The sequence below is a fragment of the Lepidochelys kempii genome, chromosome 9 (assembly GCF_965140285.1).
Source record: "Lepidochelys kempii isolate rLepKem1 chromosome 9, rLepKem1.hap1, whole genome shotgun sequence".
In the NCBI taxonomy this organism is placed as follows: Eukaryota; Metazoa; Chordata; order Testudines; family Cheloniidae; genus Lepidochelys; species Lepidochelys kempii.
Genome location: NC_136388.1, coordinates 10,987,725 through 11,004,240, shown reverse-complemented (window position 1 = coordinate 11,004,240; position 16,516 = coordinate 10,987,725). Strand labels below are relative to the sequence as shown.

At 43.0% G+C, this 16,516-nt stretch overlaps 1 protein-coding gene across 3 annotated transcripts in view; it reads left to right on the top strand.

Annotated features, from left to right (window-relative positions):
* Positions 1 to 320: 320 nt before the first annotated feature.
* FXR1 (FMR1 autosomal homolog 1) overlaps positions 321 to 16,516 on the top strand; it is a 67,978-nt gene continuing 51,782 nt past the window's right edge. Inside the window, exons 1-2 of one of the 3 annotated variants that reach the window (XM_073359290.2) lie at positions 321 to 429; positions 11,887 to 11,939. In XM_073359290.2, coding sequence (XP_073215391.1) covers positions 379 to 429; positions 11,887 to 11,939 — 104 coding nt within the window. In that variant the 5' untranslated portion in view covers positions 321 to 378. The remainder of the gene's footprint in view (positions 430 to 11,886; positions 11,940 to 16,516) is intronic. The other 2 variants (XM_073359288.1, XM_073359289.2) reach the window with 2 other exon arrangements.

The window sequence follows — 16,516 nt, the reverse complement described above, 5'->3', positions numbered from 1 at the left end:
GCCCGCCCTTTTGCGCGTTCGGAGCCAGCCCGCGCCCTGGGGGAGCCGGTTCTGCTCCGCCCCGGGGCGGGCGAGAGGGGCCCAGGGCGCGAGCGGGACGAGGGGAAGGCCGGAGGCGACCCGAGCAGGAAGAGGGAGCTCGGGGAGGGGACAGACGCCCCGCCCGGCGTGAGAGGGAATTAGCCGCTGCAGTGTGTGGGGAGGGGCCGGGGAGCCGAGCGGGAACACCCCCGCCCCTCCCATGCGAGGGGAGAGGGAGGCGAGCCAGCGCCGCCCCGCGGCGTGTGAGGACTCGGAGAGGGAGCGCGGAGAGCGCCCCCTCCCCCCCAGTGGTGACAGTTTCTAGAAGCCTGTCCCGGCGTCCTTTGCGGTCTCAACATGGAGGAGCTGACCGTGGAAGTGCGCGGCTCCAACGGGGCCTTCTACAAGGTATCGGCCCGCGGCGAGCAGCGGGAGCGGGGCGGGTAACGGTTTCCGTGTCCCGGGCTCGGCCTGTCCCTCTCACCCAAAGAAACCGTTAGGGTAGTTTCGGGCCCGGGGCGGGCAGGTGATAGCGAGGCGGGGCCTACGGGGCAAGGGTGTTCGCGGGCGGGGGGGAGGTTTGCCTGGGTGTGGTGGGGAAGGGTGGGCTGGAGGGAGTGCGAGTGCTTGGGGGCGCTGGGAGAAGGGGGTTGGGTTGTGGAGTGGGCTGGGGGAGGGGCTGCCTGGGGAAGGTGGCTGGGCTGGGAGGAGACATCTGCGTGCGTGGTAGGGTTTGAGCAGGAGTTTGGGGGCGCCTAGATGAGGTTTAGTCTCAATTGATGGGGCTAGTCCCATGTAAAGTGGAAGGGGGAGTCTGCTTTCATTGGGTCTGAGGCAGGTTGTCAGCTGACAAATGGAGAAAGATTTCTTCCTTTTTGGGGGTGAGGGTTTGGATTATTATTTGAAGACTAGAAGCGTTTTGTAGGAGCCTGGGGGGGGGGGGGTGGATTAAATTGCTGAAAATAAAAGCCCATATAATATAATGCTTAGGGACCTGGAGTTTATTTATGTCATCAGAAAGCTTCCTTCACCACCACCCTCCCTGGTATGCCAGGATGTTACAGAATCAATACAAAATACTCTCAGCTGTTGCCTGTCAGTCTTTTTCCCTAAGCCAGGCCTGAGATGTTTGAGAATCCCAGCTCTTTTTATAGAGAGAGCCCTCTGTGTTCCTTCACAGGAGGGCTGATTGCAGCCATCATTGTGAGCACTCACTTTATGCTCTGCTCCCTGTGCACTTAATTTCAGGACTCTCTTAATCACTTACATCTAATCATAGATTTGTAATAGCCCACTATGTCAGACAGTGATTTATTTGCCCTTTGCATGAGTTTCCTGTTGGTTATGTCTGTGGATTTACATTGGATATCATATGGTAATTTTTATAGTATGTAAACCCAGTTGGTGTTTTAAGGATCATAACCAGCTGATTTTACAAGTTTTTGACTTTTAATAGGTAGCTGGTTGATAAACTATTAAGAAGGACTCTGATGGAAAGAACTTACTAGGGAAAATTGTATTTCCACTCTTAATATGTAGTGTTGCATTTTTTATTCAGATCAAGAGTGATGTTTGACTTTGACAAAGAAATTTTAAAAGTCTTATTGAGATTTTGAAAGTCTCATCAGAACACAGATTAAAATCCTTCATCGTAAGAGAAAGATGCTTTTAAAAAAGAGAAGGGAGTCTTTTCTGCTGGTTAGAGTAGTCAGGAATTTTATCTAGATACTATTCCTGGCTCTGCCATTGCCTTGCTTTGTGACCTTGGACAATTTACTTAACTATGCTACAGTTTCCTCATCTGTTGAAGAATACAAGGGTTTACAAGAGTGTTATGAAGTACTTTAGACTCTTTGGATGAAAGGATATGTGTACATTCAAAATTATCATCATAAAAAGCCTGCTTTATAATCTGGAATGATGAAGTGTCCCTCCAAGTAAGTGAGAATTGGAAGGGCTGGATCTGTACTATTGTGTATTTAGCACTATAAAGGGTGGTTAATGGAAGTAATGGGCCATAGGGAGATGACCCTAAGTGGGTTTTACTTAGAAATGACTAGTTTGGCGGTCAGCTCTATTAACTGAGGTCTGGAGTAAGAATGACATTTAATACTGAAGTAGTCCAGTTATTAAGAGTTAGGTTTGTATTCCAATTTCTTTCTGGGGTTGAAATGTATTGAGTTAAGACTATTGGTCGCCTTGTGATCCATACCCACACACCCTTTCAGAAGATCCTGTTTTGTTTTGGTAGATAAATACGGTGAAATAACATCTACTGATGGTCAGGTCTGGTTGACCTAAAAAGCTGTTGCATGTTAAACAAATAAAGGTTGCATGTGTGTCTAGGATCTAAATTGCTTAATTTTTCTGTCTAGGGTTTGGGTGGGAGGGAGGGAGGAATCAGATTGATGCTTTCAGCATCCCTGGGTAGTGATAGAATAGCAAGACTTACAAGGGGATCACTATCTCAGGTAAGATTTGTGTATTCTCAGGTCAGTGTATGGAAGGCATTACCTTGTTCTTCTGAAGGGGAAAAAAAACATATTAGCATGACAGGATGAAACCTGAGGGCTGCGCTCTGTCCTGGATTCAGACTCTCTATTGCGGTATACCTCAATCATGTCATGAGATGTGAAACTTACCCACCATGCCAACAGATACAAAGCCAAGCTGCTAATTGTGTAAAATAATTCTTGTATAAATGACTTAACTGCAGCTAAGCTATAATCATGTGCTTACAAAAATCTTTAATATTAATTCAAAGTTGCCATATGTTTTACTGTATTTAGTTCTTTAGAACTATGAACATGGCATCAATAATAGCTTCTCTTGTCCCTCACTAATTGCACTTCATTTGCTAGAATTATAGAGTTTTTTATGTGTGTATTATAAATGACACAATTTAGTAAGGAAAATGGTTAATGTACTTTTCTAAAAATAGAAAAGATCAAAATCTATTTTTCCACAATATAAATCAATTTAATTAAAAGCGTAACTGGTTATGGTGTATGCTACAAGAGGGATTTCTTGATGGTTAGCTCTTGTAATATAATCTGATTTAACTCTAAACCAGTGATTTTCAAATGAGGGCTGCTGCTAGTTCAGGGAAAGCCCCTGGCGGGCCGGGCTGGTTTGTTTATGTGCCGCAGCCGCAGGTCGGCCGATCGCTGCTCCCACTGGCTGCAGTTCGCTGCTCTAGGGCAATGGGGGCTGTGGGAAGCGGCGCGGGCCGAGGGATGTGCTGGCCGCCCTTCCTGCAGGCCCCATTGGACTGGAGCGGCGAACCGCTGCCAGTGGGAGCCGCGATCGGCCGAACTTGCGGACATGGCAGGTAACCAAACCGGCCAGGCCCGCCAGGGGCTTTCCCTGAACAAGCCGCGGCCCTAGTTTGAAAACCACTGCTCTAAACCATTAACCTCCAAACCAATTTTAAATATTTTTTTAAATAAACATTATCTGACAAGCTTCTGTTAAACATTTTTACTTTATCCAATGGACAGAGAGTACTCTTCTCATCTTACTCCTCTTAGAAGGTTCACAAATTAAAGCCCTCGTCCCTCAAGTTGTTTCATGTGGACTGAGATCTGCCTGCATGGAACAACTTGTAGGATTGGGGCCTAAGGTATGATGAGGCCAAGGCAGATAAGTTGAACACCAGGTAAATTAATCTTTGCAGGATCCTTCAGATGAGCATCTTAAAAAAAACCCAGGTTTTAATAGTGTGGTCAAAAATAAAGAAACTAAGTGGTACAATACTGTTGCAATTGTATATTGCTATATTGCTTGTGTGCATTTATGGCATATACAGCAATGCAGAATACTACTTACGTACTAGGGCGCCACATTGTAGTTACTGCAGACACTATACCTTTGAATTTCCTGATTTATGTGCATTTGTATTCTCAGTTATTATTTAACCGTAGGGTCAAAGTACATTTTGTTGGTAAAATAAAGTTAACATATTTTTGAAGGATTATTTTTATCCAGCACACATTTGTAATAACTAGACTTTCATGCTGAAAAATAACACACAATGAACCAAAAATATCCCTAGCATAAGCAGGTGCAACTCCCTGTTTGTTACCAGTGGAAATAATATACACTTATGCCCAGGCTAAATTTGAGCCAGTATTGACTAATGCTTCAGGTAATCATAGGAAAGTTGTGTATGTACCAGATGTCATTCTGATTCCCCAGAAATTCTGTCTTAAGAAGTGACCATTAATAGTAAACTACCAAGTGGGGCCAGGGTAGGTTGATTTAAATACCAAGTAAAAGCCTTGATTTAAATATCCAGTTTTAATCAACTTTTCCATTTGTGCTTCAGTTCTTCTCTAAAGAGAGATTTATTCACATTGGTTGATATAACCATTAAAACATGCTGATTTTACAATTAATTAGAATGTGTACGCTAGGTTTGGTACATCTTTTTTCTACATAGGAGGGTACACTATAACTATATACATTTGTTTAAGCAATGATGTAGCTTAATATTTTCAGATTCTTATTAATTGTACACTTTTAATATGTTAGAAAATGGTGAATGATTAACTTTTTGCTCATGATTTGTGTCAAGCTGCATTAGGATGGTAGCTGGAATTTAATTTGAGACATTACAGCACATAAAATGTATTTTTATTAAACAAAACAAGGCCTTAAAACAGTACATGATCTATTGTGCCATATTTATAAAGCTTGACCTCAAAAGTTTTTCTCATTACTTTGTTTATATAGAAAAGCAGCTTTCAATTCAGAGTGTTTGATAGAGGCTCATAGATTCAGCATTATAATTTTTTTTATTTAAATGTTTTAAGATATTATAATAAGGTTAGGCCTTAACATATTTTGTATTAAGTTTGGATTTCAATTTAAACAGGTTTATTATTGAAGGGAAAAACTTAGAATTTAAATAACAATAAAAGTCTGATTTAAATAAAAAAATCTGATTTTTATATTAAAAAAAATCATCCATTTTTATCCACCTTGAGGAGGGTTTTTTTATTTATGTATTAAATGAAATAATTCACATATGTGATCGTTATAAAAATACAGTGCTTAGGCATTAAAAGGCTTAAGGATTTGGTAATAGTATTCAGATCTTTTGACCTCAACATCAGAGCTTCAGACACAGCCCACAACACTAGTTATCGAAACCTTTATGATGTGAGGTTCTTTCAATGAATAAGGTGCACGTAGTCAAGTTTGTAATGTGCCAGGTTTTCATGACACAGAAATTGCCACCGTTCCTTGTTAGCAATATCAGCAAACAGACAAATGACTGAATGAGACTGAACTCATTTCTAGAGTTTGTTCCTCCTACTTGTGGTTGAGATACATCTGGGAGGAAACTTGCACTACTGTCTGCTGTGCCTCTTTTGTGGATAAAGGCTCCCCTTCCTACCCTGGAATCATAGGAGGCTGGCATCTGTCCCCACCACTAAATTCACTTACATTTTTAAAAGCTGTAGAACTGCCATTCTGTATCAGAAGACTGATGTCATAAATTACTCATGATTCGCTTCAGGTGGGCCTAATCCTAAACCCATAAGCAAAGCCTCAGGTAAGGGAACTTCTGTTTTTTGGGAACACTTAACATCAGTTTGGAAGTATCACCTATGGGGCTCCGCGCAACCGGGCTGAATCAAACCTGCTCTCGGATGTAGGGAAGATTGACAGATATACACTCCTTGCACTCCTCACCATGTGAGTTTGTGGCCACACCTGAGCTATAGTAGAGCCTTTTCCTGCACCCCTTGATTTCCCCCAATACATCAGTAGCTCTTTTGTGGGGTTTGATACAGAGATCTCCATGGTGTGCGCAGACCCTTTATTTTGAAAAAAGAACAGGAGTACTTGTGGCACCTTAGAGACTAACCAATTTATTTGAGTATGAGCTTCCGTGGGCTTATGCTCAAATAAATTTGTTAGTCTCTAAGGTGCCACAAGTACTCCTGTTCTTTTTGTGGATACAGACTAACGTGGCTGCTACTCTGAAACCTTTATTTTGAGACTCTGGTTCCCAGTCTAGCACAGAAGAAACCTTGCTTGCGCACAAGCATCTCCTCTCTGTCCGTCCCTGTCCCCCCTGATATGTTGTGAGTGTATAAGATACCTCTGGGTTTGCCCTATATTGGATAGTCCTCTTGCTGAAGTTACTTAATTATCACCATTCACTTATTTAAAGCTCACCTGTTCGCCTTTTTCACCATATTGTTTTATTTGCTCCGTCCTATTGCTCCCTTTTTCTGTGACAGTTTCTTTTGTTTATTTCCAAAGTGGTGGTTTGGCATAATTATCTTCACAGTCACCAATGGTTAAATAAAAGTCATTGTGACAGAGTACTTTTCCCAGTTACTCTGAGAAAAAACATGTTAATTTTTTTCATTACCTATTAATTTAGGGAAAACTCTCACTTTCTGTCAAAACATCCAAAGTGGCTACTGTAAACGCAAAGCGATGGCTCATAGTAACAAAACAAATCTATTCATATATTCCAAGGCCAGCAAGGATCACTGTGATCATGTAGTCTGATCTCCTGTATAGCACAGACCATAGAACTTCCCTGAAATAATTCCTGTTTGAACTAGAGCATAGTTTCTAGAAAACCATCCAGTTCTGATTTTAAAATTGCCAGTGCTGCAGAATCCATCACAACCCTTGGTAAGTTGTTCCAGTGTTGTTCTTTTACTTACTGTTAAAATTGTGTACCTGATCTCCACTGTGAATTAGTCTGGCTTCAGTGTCTAACCATTGGACCTTGTTATAACTTTATCTGCTAGACTGAAGATCACATTGTCAAATATTTGTTTCCCATGTAGGTATTTATAGATTGTAATCAAGTTCACAAATTCTCCTTAAAGGTGTATTTCCAGTCCTTTAATCATTCTAATTTATTAAAGCATACATTACTACACTGGTGTAGAATTCCTCTGAAATCAAGGTTTAAGACCTGATTCTCCACTTCCTTGCATTTTTCAAACTAAGGTTACAACACATTACAGGAATTAATATCTCATGTTTAACTAAACAACTATGATGTAGACTACTGTTCTCTTTATTTGTTAGATTTATGAAATGTGTTAGTACTAATATTACCTCAGCACTTGGACAAATCTGTAAATTATATTTTAAAAATTACATATTGCCTCAGTGCCACCAAAAAACTTTCCATCTGCTCTAAAAATGTTACTTATTGAGGAACAGATGTGTCTTGCAGTGTTCTGTGAAGGTTGAAAAATTAATGCTCTTGCAGACCAAGGAGCTCTTTAGGGCAGTGACTGACTTTTTGTTATGTTTGTGTCTAGTGCCTAGCACAATGGAACCTTGGTCTATGTCTGTGGCTCCTAGATGTTACCACAATACAAATAATAAATGATAAAAGGGAGTTGTGGAGCTGAGGATTCCTCAGTGAGAATGTCTTGCTGCTAACTTCATTTAAATCAGAAGACTGCTACTTTAGGTGCTTCAGACAATTGCGTTTGCTGCAGATTCACACAAGGAAATAGGTGGTGTCAAAGATAGGTAAGGTACAAATTAGGACTTAATGGGTCAAAATGAGTCTTATATTTCATCTAGAATCAGATTTTGGAGCATAGCTGTATGAGAAGTCCCTCTTAACTTTGCAGTTTAACTATCTGCAGTTTCCCTGTGGTCTTAAGGCATAGATATATGTAGATTACAATGCAGTGTTCCAATTTAAGGTGACACATCCATGGATAACTATGGAAGTATTGATATTCTAAAGAAAAGGCCCTAGCCTTTTTGCCAAGTTCAGAAGATACACATGGATTTCAAGTCTGTGTAACGAATAGATTTAACCTGACAAATGGGCCCTCAATGTAATCTCTGTTTCTTCTGGTTGCTCGCAGCCCCCTATAATCATCTGTCTTTATCAGTAATATAAAGACTGGTTGCTTTCAAGATGGTTTGAATCAGAGCACTTAGAAAACTCTCAGGACTGGTCAAAAACTGGTCTGAATTTCTTTATCTTCAACTTTCAGCCATTGGATCATGTTATACCTTTCTTTGTTAGACTGAAGAGCCTATTATCAAATATTTGCTCCCCATGTAGATATTTATAAACTGTAATCAAATAATCCCTTAACCTTCTCTTTGTTAAGCTAAGTAGATTGAGCTCCTTGCATCTATCGCTATAAGACAGGTTTTCTAATCATTTATTCATTCTCATGGCTCTTATCTGAACCCTTTCCAATTTATCAATATCCTGTTTTAATTGTGGACACCAGCACTGGATGTAGTATTCCAGCCGTGATCACACAGTGCCGAATACAGAGGTGAAATATATCCTGTACTCTTACTCAGGATTCCCCTGTTTATGCATCTAGGGATCACATGAGCCCTTTTGGCCACAACGTCACACTCGGCGCTCTTGTGCAGCGATTAACCATGACCTCCAAATCTTTTCAGAGTCACTGCTTCACAAAGGAGTCCCCCATCCTAAAAGTATGGCCTACTTTCTTTGTTCCTAGATGTTCACATTTAACTGTATTAAAACACATATTGTGTGCTTGCACCTAGCTTACCAGGTGATCCAGATAGCTCTGTCAGCCTTTCCTGTTCATTGTCTACTACTCCCCTATTTTTTGTGTCATTTGCAAACTATTTTTTGTGTCATTTGCAAACTTTATCAGTGGTGATTTTATGTTCTCCTCTAAGTTATTGCTAAAAATGATCCTTGTGGAGCTGCACCTGCTCAGTGCTCACTTCCTGTTTATAGTTACATTTTGAGACCCGTTGGTTAGCCAGCTTTTAATCCATTTCATGTGTGCCATGTTAAGTTTATATTGTCGTTTTTTTTTTTTTTTTTAATTAAGATGTCATGTCATGTGGTACCAAGTCAAACACCTTACATAAATCAAAGTACATGCAATGGGGGTAGGGGAGAAACCTACATTCATACAGAGTTAAGGTTGCTTGGTGATGTGTTGTCTCCTTACAGAATGTTGAATTGAGCCAAGCTTATTCATACTTGTGAAAATCAGGAAATGCAGCAGTGCCTCAATAAACCCCATTAATATGCATACCTTTACTCTGCCAACCCCGGAGTTGCTGAAATGTACAAACCATTTCCCTCTGTTTACAGCCCATTCACTGTCACCCCCAGGCTTCCATCTACAACATGTTAAAGCACAAAAAGGGCATGGGGGTGGGGGAGGTTGCCCAGAGCACTTTCCCTCTATCCTCTTTGACCAATACCCCAATATTGCACATACCATGATGGCTCTTGGCAGTATAAGATTCAAGTGGTTACAGAATGGCCCTGACCACTGAGCCGCTGTTTCTTGTGTACAGTGGCCTTGGGAGCAGGTGGTAGCTCGTCCTCAGCCATTGGGGTCTGCTCTCGCCTCCTTTTGCCAGTACTGCATACTGGTTCTTTGTCCTGAATGGGAGGGTGGAAACTCATCTCTGAAAAGCAGTGAGGTGTCAGAGCTTGTCGTGTTTCTATGCCTTACAGCACACGTTTTTCGGTCAGTCGTGAACTCTGCAGTTTCCCAATTGATGTTTTTCGAATACTTATTAATAGTTTTTATATTGTCACTATAGCAATTCAAATGCTCTGCCAAAGCAGAGAAAACTGTAACAGCTCCTGGACACAAGTCTCTGATGACCAAATCTGGTCTCATAGATTGGATGAGGTGTACACCTGGAATAAGGCATAGATCGTTCTGACTGAGTGACTCACCACTAGAATTTTCACTAGATCACAACGTCTTAAATAACTGGTTAGACGTTGCAGAGTGTGCAAAACGTGATGCCATTGCAGGTCACTTCACTCCAGCCAAATCAGCCTGTAGTCAGCAATCCCCATGTCATGGTGCACTCGAGTGGTCAGCAACCTATGGCATGCGTGCCAAGGACGGCATGCTTGCCGATTTTTAATGGCACGCTGCTGCCTGCCCGGTCCTAGCCTCCAGCCCCGCTCAGCTCGCTGCCAAACCCAGGCTGGCAGCAGCGTGCCATTAAAAATCCTGCCCGCCCCAGCTCACTCTTCTCTGCCTGCGGGGGCAGGGTGAAGAAGCTTGGTCCTGCCGGTGGCTGCTGCAGGGCAGGCAAGCTCCCCCCAACCCCGCCTCTTCCCCCAGCGTGCTGGGTTCCTGCCTCTCCGCCTCTCCATCCCTGCCGCCGATCAGCTGATGGCCCTTGTGCGGGAGGGGGAGAAGCAGAGCCGCAGCACACTTGCTGCTCTGGGGAGGAGGCGGAGAAGCCGTGGGGACGGGGCCTTGGGGAAGGGGGGTGGAATCAGGGCATATCCCCTCCAGCTCCGTGCCATGAGCTGCTCTGGGCAGGGGGCTGGAAGCACCCCCATGACCCTAGCCCACACCCCCAGCCCTCTGCCCTGACCCCTGCATCCCCCCCACAGCCCCTCCAGGCCCCTGCACCCCTCTCGCCCACACCCCCAGCCCTCAGCCTTGACCCCCACACCCCTCAGCCCCCTGCCGTGACCCCCCGCACCCCCCCACACACTCCCAGCCCTCTGCCCTGACCCCCCACATGACCCCAGCCCTGACTCCAGCACCCTGCACACCCGATACCCTGACTCATACACCCCCCTCACATGCCCCCAGCCCTCTGCCCTGACTCCTGCATACTGTTTACCAATTTTAAACATTGGCACAACTTTAGCTTTCTTCGTGTCTTCTGGAACGTCCCCTGTGTACCAAGACTTATTGAAAATCTACATTAATGATCCAGCAACCTCTTTTAAAACACTTAGAATCATAGAAATATAGGACTGGAAGGGACACTGAGAGATCATGAAGTCCAGCCCCCTGTACTATGGCAGGACTAAGTTAACCTAGACCATCCCTGACACGTGTTTGTCCATCCACTTCTTAAAAACCTCCAGTGATGGGGATTCCACAAACTCTCTTGGAATAGCTTAACTATACTTATAGTTAGTTTTTCCTAGTATCTAACCTGAATCTGTGTTACTGCAGGTTAAGCCCTTTACTTCTTGTCCTACCTTCAGTGGATGTGGGAAACGATTGATCGCCATCCTTTTTATAACAGCCCTTAACATATTTGAAGATTGTTGTCAGGTTCCCCCATAGTCGCCTTTTCTCTAGACTAAACATATATATAATTTTGTTTTTTTAAACCTGTCCTTGTAGGTCAGATTGTTGCTCTCCTCTGGACTCTTTCAAATTTGTTCACATCTTTCCTAAAGTGTGGTGCCCAGAACTGGACACAGTCCTCCAGCTGAGGCCTCACCAGTGCTGAATACGGCAGGACAACTAGAGCCAATGTCTTACATACAATACTCCTGTTAATACACCGCAGAATGATATTAATCTTTTTTTGCAGCTGCATCGTATTGTTGACTCATATCCAGTTTGTGATCCACTGTAACTCCCAGAACCTTTTCAGCAGTACTACCCCCTACACAGTTTTCTCCCATTTTACAGTTGTGCATTTGATTTTTCCTTCCTAAGTGAAGTACTTTTCACTTGTCTTCGTTGAATTTCATCTTGTTGAATTCAGACCAATTCTCTAGTTTGTTGGTGTTCTTTGAATTCTGATCCTCCCTTCCAAAGTGCTTGGTGTCATCTGCAAATTTTATAAGCATACTCTCCAATCCATTATTTAAGTCATTAATGAAAATATTGAATTGTACCAGACCCAGGACAGACTCCTTCGGGATCCCACTAAATATGCCCTTCCAGTTTGATAGTGAACCATTAACTACTCTTTGAATGCGGTAGTTCAACCAGTTATGCACCCACCTTATAGTAGTTTCATCAGGACCACATTTCTCTAGTTTGCTTATGAGAATGTTGTGTAGAACTGTGTCAAAAGCCAAACTAAAATAAAGATATCACATCTACTGCTTTCTTCTTATTGCAGGGATTTATCAAAGATGTCCATGAGGATTCACTCACAGTTGTATTTGAAAACAAGTAAGTATTCTGTAGGAAAACAACCCCATGGTTTAAAAAACTGTATTGATTTTATTCTTCCCTTCACCATTGAGATTGTGAGTAATTGGCTTATACTGGAAAGATCAATTTCTAGAATACCTGATATTTAAGGCTCCTTCTACAGTTATTAGCGTAGTCTCAGATTTTCCCCTTAGTTTAACTGCCTTCCCAACACTAGAAGATTTAGTATACCAAGTTCATTCTGATAATTAACTTTTACTTTCTTGGGACTCTTACCGGGGTTATCTTTAGGAAGGCTTCATTTTCCCTATATGACTTAGCTACTCCCTGACATTTTAGCAGTATTTTTGTCACCCAGAACCCATGTGTTCATCTTTCAGCTGGTTCAACTACAGTTTCCATGTACAGATTGGAGATTTTTGAAGTGTATTAGTACCATATTGTACGTTCATATTGTAAATTTTGAAAGGATTTTATATATTACTGCTTCGAGTATTTGCCTGGGTTGATCCCTGCTTCAGGTGCATCTGTGCCTCTTGCATGCAGAATTGGAATCTTTTTACAGCAGTGTCTGTTGGGACCATGCCTGTGCCTTGCATAGCCTTGTTCCTTCCTCGTGCCACCTAAGGGCACAACCATCCCTCAGTTTCCTCTTACCATCTCTGAAAGTAGGACAGAGCCAGTGATGGGATAAGAGGAAAGGTCATCTCATGGATCAGCAACTGGTTAAAATACTTCTAACAAAGGGTAGGAATACACAGTCCGTTTTCCCAGTGAAGAGAGGTAAATAGCAGGGTCCCCAGGGATCTGTACTGGACCGATGTTGTTCAACTTATTTAAAATAGTCTGGAAAAAGTGGTAAATAGTGAGGTGGCAAAATTTGCAGATGGTACAAAATTACTGAAGATAGTGAAAATCCAAAGGAGACTGCAAAGAATTACAACGGGATCTCACAAAATTGGGTGGGCAACAAAATGGAATATGAAATTATGTTGATCAATGCAAAGTAATGCACATTGGAAAACATAATCCCAAGTACACATTCAAAATGATGGGGTGTGAATTAGCTGTTACCAGTCAAGAAAGAGATCTTGGAGTCATTGTGGATAGTTTCCTGAAAACATCTGCTCAGTATGTAGCATCAGTCAAAAAAGCTAACAGAATGTTAGGAACCATTAGGAAAGGATTAGATAATAAGACAGAAAATATCATAATGACATTATATAAAGCCATAGTATGCCCATACCTTGAATGTTGTGTGCAGTTCTGGTTGCCTCATCTCAAAAAATATTTATTAGATTTGGAAAAGGTACAGAGAAGGGCAACAAAAATGATTAGGAGTATATAACAGCTTCAATATGATGAGATATTAAAAATACAGGGACTGTTCAGCTTGGAAAAGAGATGATGAGGTGGGGGAAGGTACGATAGAAGTTTATAAAATCATGACTAGTGTGGAGAAAGTGAATAAGGAAATGTTGTTATCCTCTTTGCATTACACAAGGACCAAGGGTCACTTATAGTTTCATTGATGGACAACAGATTTAAAACCAACATAAGGAAGTAGTTCTTCAAACAATACGCAGTCAATCTGTGGACCTCGTTGCCCGGGGATGTTGTGAAGGCTAAAAGTACAACAGTGTTCAAAAAAGAAATAGATAAGTTCAGGGGGGATAGGTCCATCAATGGGTATTCGCTACGATGGTCAGGAATACAACCCCGTGCTCTGGGTGTCCCTAAGCCTCTGACTGCCAGATGCTGGGACTGGACAAAAGGATCGATCACTTGATAATTACCCTGTTCTTTTAATTCCCTTGGAAGCATTTGACATTGATCATGTCACAAGACAGGATACTAGGCTAGATGAACCATTTGTCTGACCCACTGTGGCCATTCTTATGTTCTTATGTCTCTCACTTCCTTGTAGAATTTCCTTAGTTTAGCTTAGGTCAGTCAGAATTGATTCCGTACTAAAATTTTCTCCTCTTGTTGTTTTATTTCCAAAAATCTGTTTCTTTATGAATTCTGTTTAGTGCCTCTTTCCACTGCTGCCTGTAATGACAGATCCAAAGTCATCAGGCTTTAAGCTCTGCCCATCTTCTGACTGTGTGATTCCCCTCACAGATGGCCACAGCTGCTGTCTGTCCTGCCTTGTACTTGGTTGTTGCTCAGTCTGGTGATTGTTTTCCAAAAGGATAAGAAAATCTAGGGGTATCTGTCTGAAATCTTCTAGAGCTATCATTGAAGAGCACCTCAGATCCTGAAGATCAAAGTTAGAGCTCCAGGACAGGACTGTCCACAAAGACCCACCCAGTCTATCAGTGCTCCTTTCACCAGGGAAATGACATCCAAGATTGGTACCAGTAAGGGATTGGCAAGAGCCTCTGCTTCCAAAATCTACCTCTGCATCAACAGCATTCCTAGTTCTAACATCTTCCCAAAGATCAGCACCAATTGAGGAGATGTTTTCTTCCTCTTCCAAGCATACCATTTCTGCACCTTCCAGATGGAAACCTTCACCTCCTCTCTCCCCTGGATCTGAAGATGGTTCATCCCTCCAAACCAGAGACATGAATTTCAGCGTGCTGACTTGCCCATTGTAAGCCTAATCAACTATGTACTACCTTGGTTGTGTTGGGCATACTAGGGCTTCTGTCTAGAATCTTTGGACCAGATGTCTCACATAAACACAGACTTTGTTTTTCTGCAACACTGACTTCAAGACCATTTATACAAGCCATACCTGCTGCCATCCTGGATGGAGACAAAGAAGAACAAGAGGAAAAAATAGGTCTGGAACAACTGAACCAATGTTCTGCAGCCTCTCCCAAAGACCAGTCATCTATGTCCCCGATGAGAAGATCTCCGTGCCAATTCCAGCACCTGATGACCTTCAGGCCTTTCAGGAATTACTCTCGGCTAGTATGTAAGAAACTGAGGCATCAGTAATCAGAGAAGAGGCCTGTTAGATATTCAATATTTTGTACTCCTTTCTCTTGGCAGCATAGCATTGCCCATAAATGAGGGCCTCCTAGAGCCAGTTACAGTTCTATGGTAGGCCACTGCTACCATTGCCCTTACAGAAAATGGAGGAGCAAAAACAATACAAGGTGCCATAAAGAGGCTTCTAACAATTTTATAGTCTTCGAATACCAGGGATACTAGTAGTCTCTGCAGCCTGAGAGAAAGCTAGGTAACTGAGCCCAGTGAGAGTGACTCTCAAGGATAAGGATTTCAAAAGGCTTGATTTCTTGGAGAGGAAAGCGTTTTCTCTTTTCTTCCTTACATATAGTTACATATAGTGAATTGCAGAGTGTCATTTGCAGAGTATGAAGTCCTGACATGTTACAAGGTATCTTCCTTTCTTCTTAGAGTGCTGTCCTTGTGGGTGCTCAACTTCAGGTGTCAATGCGTCCTGGAACCATCAATCGGCGATTTATGGTAGCAGTGGCTGCGCGTGTCGTGTGTGCGCAGGAGGTGTCTTGCGATGCCATTGGTGTTGCATCTAGTGCGCGCACGACCCGAGCGCTCCAGGTCCTTCTCAACCGTCCTCGGCTGAAGACGGAGCTCAGGGGCAGTGTTTGTTACTCTTGCCAAACCTTTTAGAAGATAGCAGTTTATATGGTTAGTTAGTCTTTTGTAAGTTATAGTTAGTGTTAGTTAGTCTTAGTGATAGATTTAAGAGAAAAAAAAAGTTTACTTTCCCAACTTACCTCCCCGCACGGGGGTCGGTTAACTATCAGAGATGCCTGGCTCCCCAGGCTTTAAGTGATGCGGTCCTTGTCACGTACCAGTACCCATTTCAGATGGATACTCTTTGTGTGCCCAATGTCTTGGGGAGATGCATGTCCCGCAAAAATTCGGCTGCTGCAGTAATCTGAAAGTGAGAGCTCGGCATGACCGAGATGTCCCCTTAAAAATGATACTGATGGAGAAATCTCTCCAACCAGAGCCAGATCAACAGACCTCCTCTCTGCAGGGATAGGAGACATGCCTTTCTCTAAAAGATGAAGGAAGAGGGCACAGACATCTCCGGCTATTTTTCCGCGTTGCTCTCTGTGGTCTCCTGCCAAGTCGGTAGCCCCAATGCCAACACATGCTTGGATGACCTCCAGCACCGCTGAGTCCCCAGCAAAGGAGACTGGGTTGAGGCACAGACAGCAACATGCCTCCTCCATCGCACCAAATTCACCCGTAATGGACCTGGTGCCAAGTGTCTCCTCAGGCACCATGCCTCCACTCCTGGCTCTGACATTGCAGTCAGCACTGGCTGAAAAAACCAAGTTGGCACTGACCGCGCCAGCTAAATCAACACTACATCTGAGGGCACTGACGAGAGCGCCCCAATTGGCACTGATGGCACCAACATCAGAACTGCCACAGAATTTACTGCAACAAAGAGACTTGGCTGTATCATCGGCACTGCAGTCCCCACTGCTCAGTACTGAGGGCTCTCCTGTAAGTTATGGAAGAGATCCCCATACTTCTCATGGCATGGTACACTGATCCAGTAATGACGATAATGTGCAGGAACCATGCACTTTCTTGCCGCACCACTCATCACCAAAAGACCCACGACCAACCTGAAGCCAAAT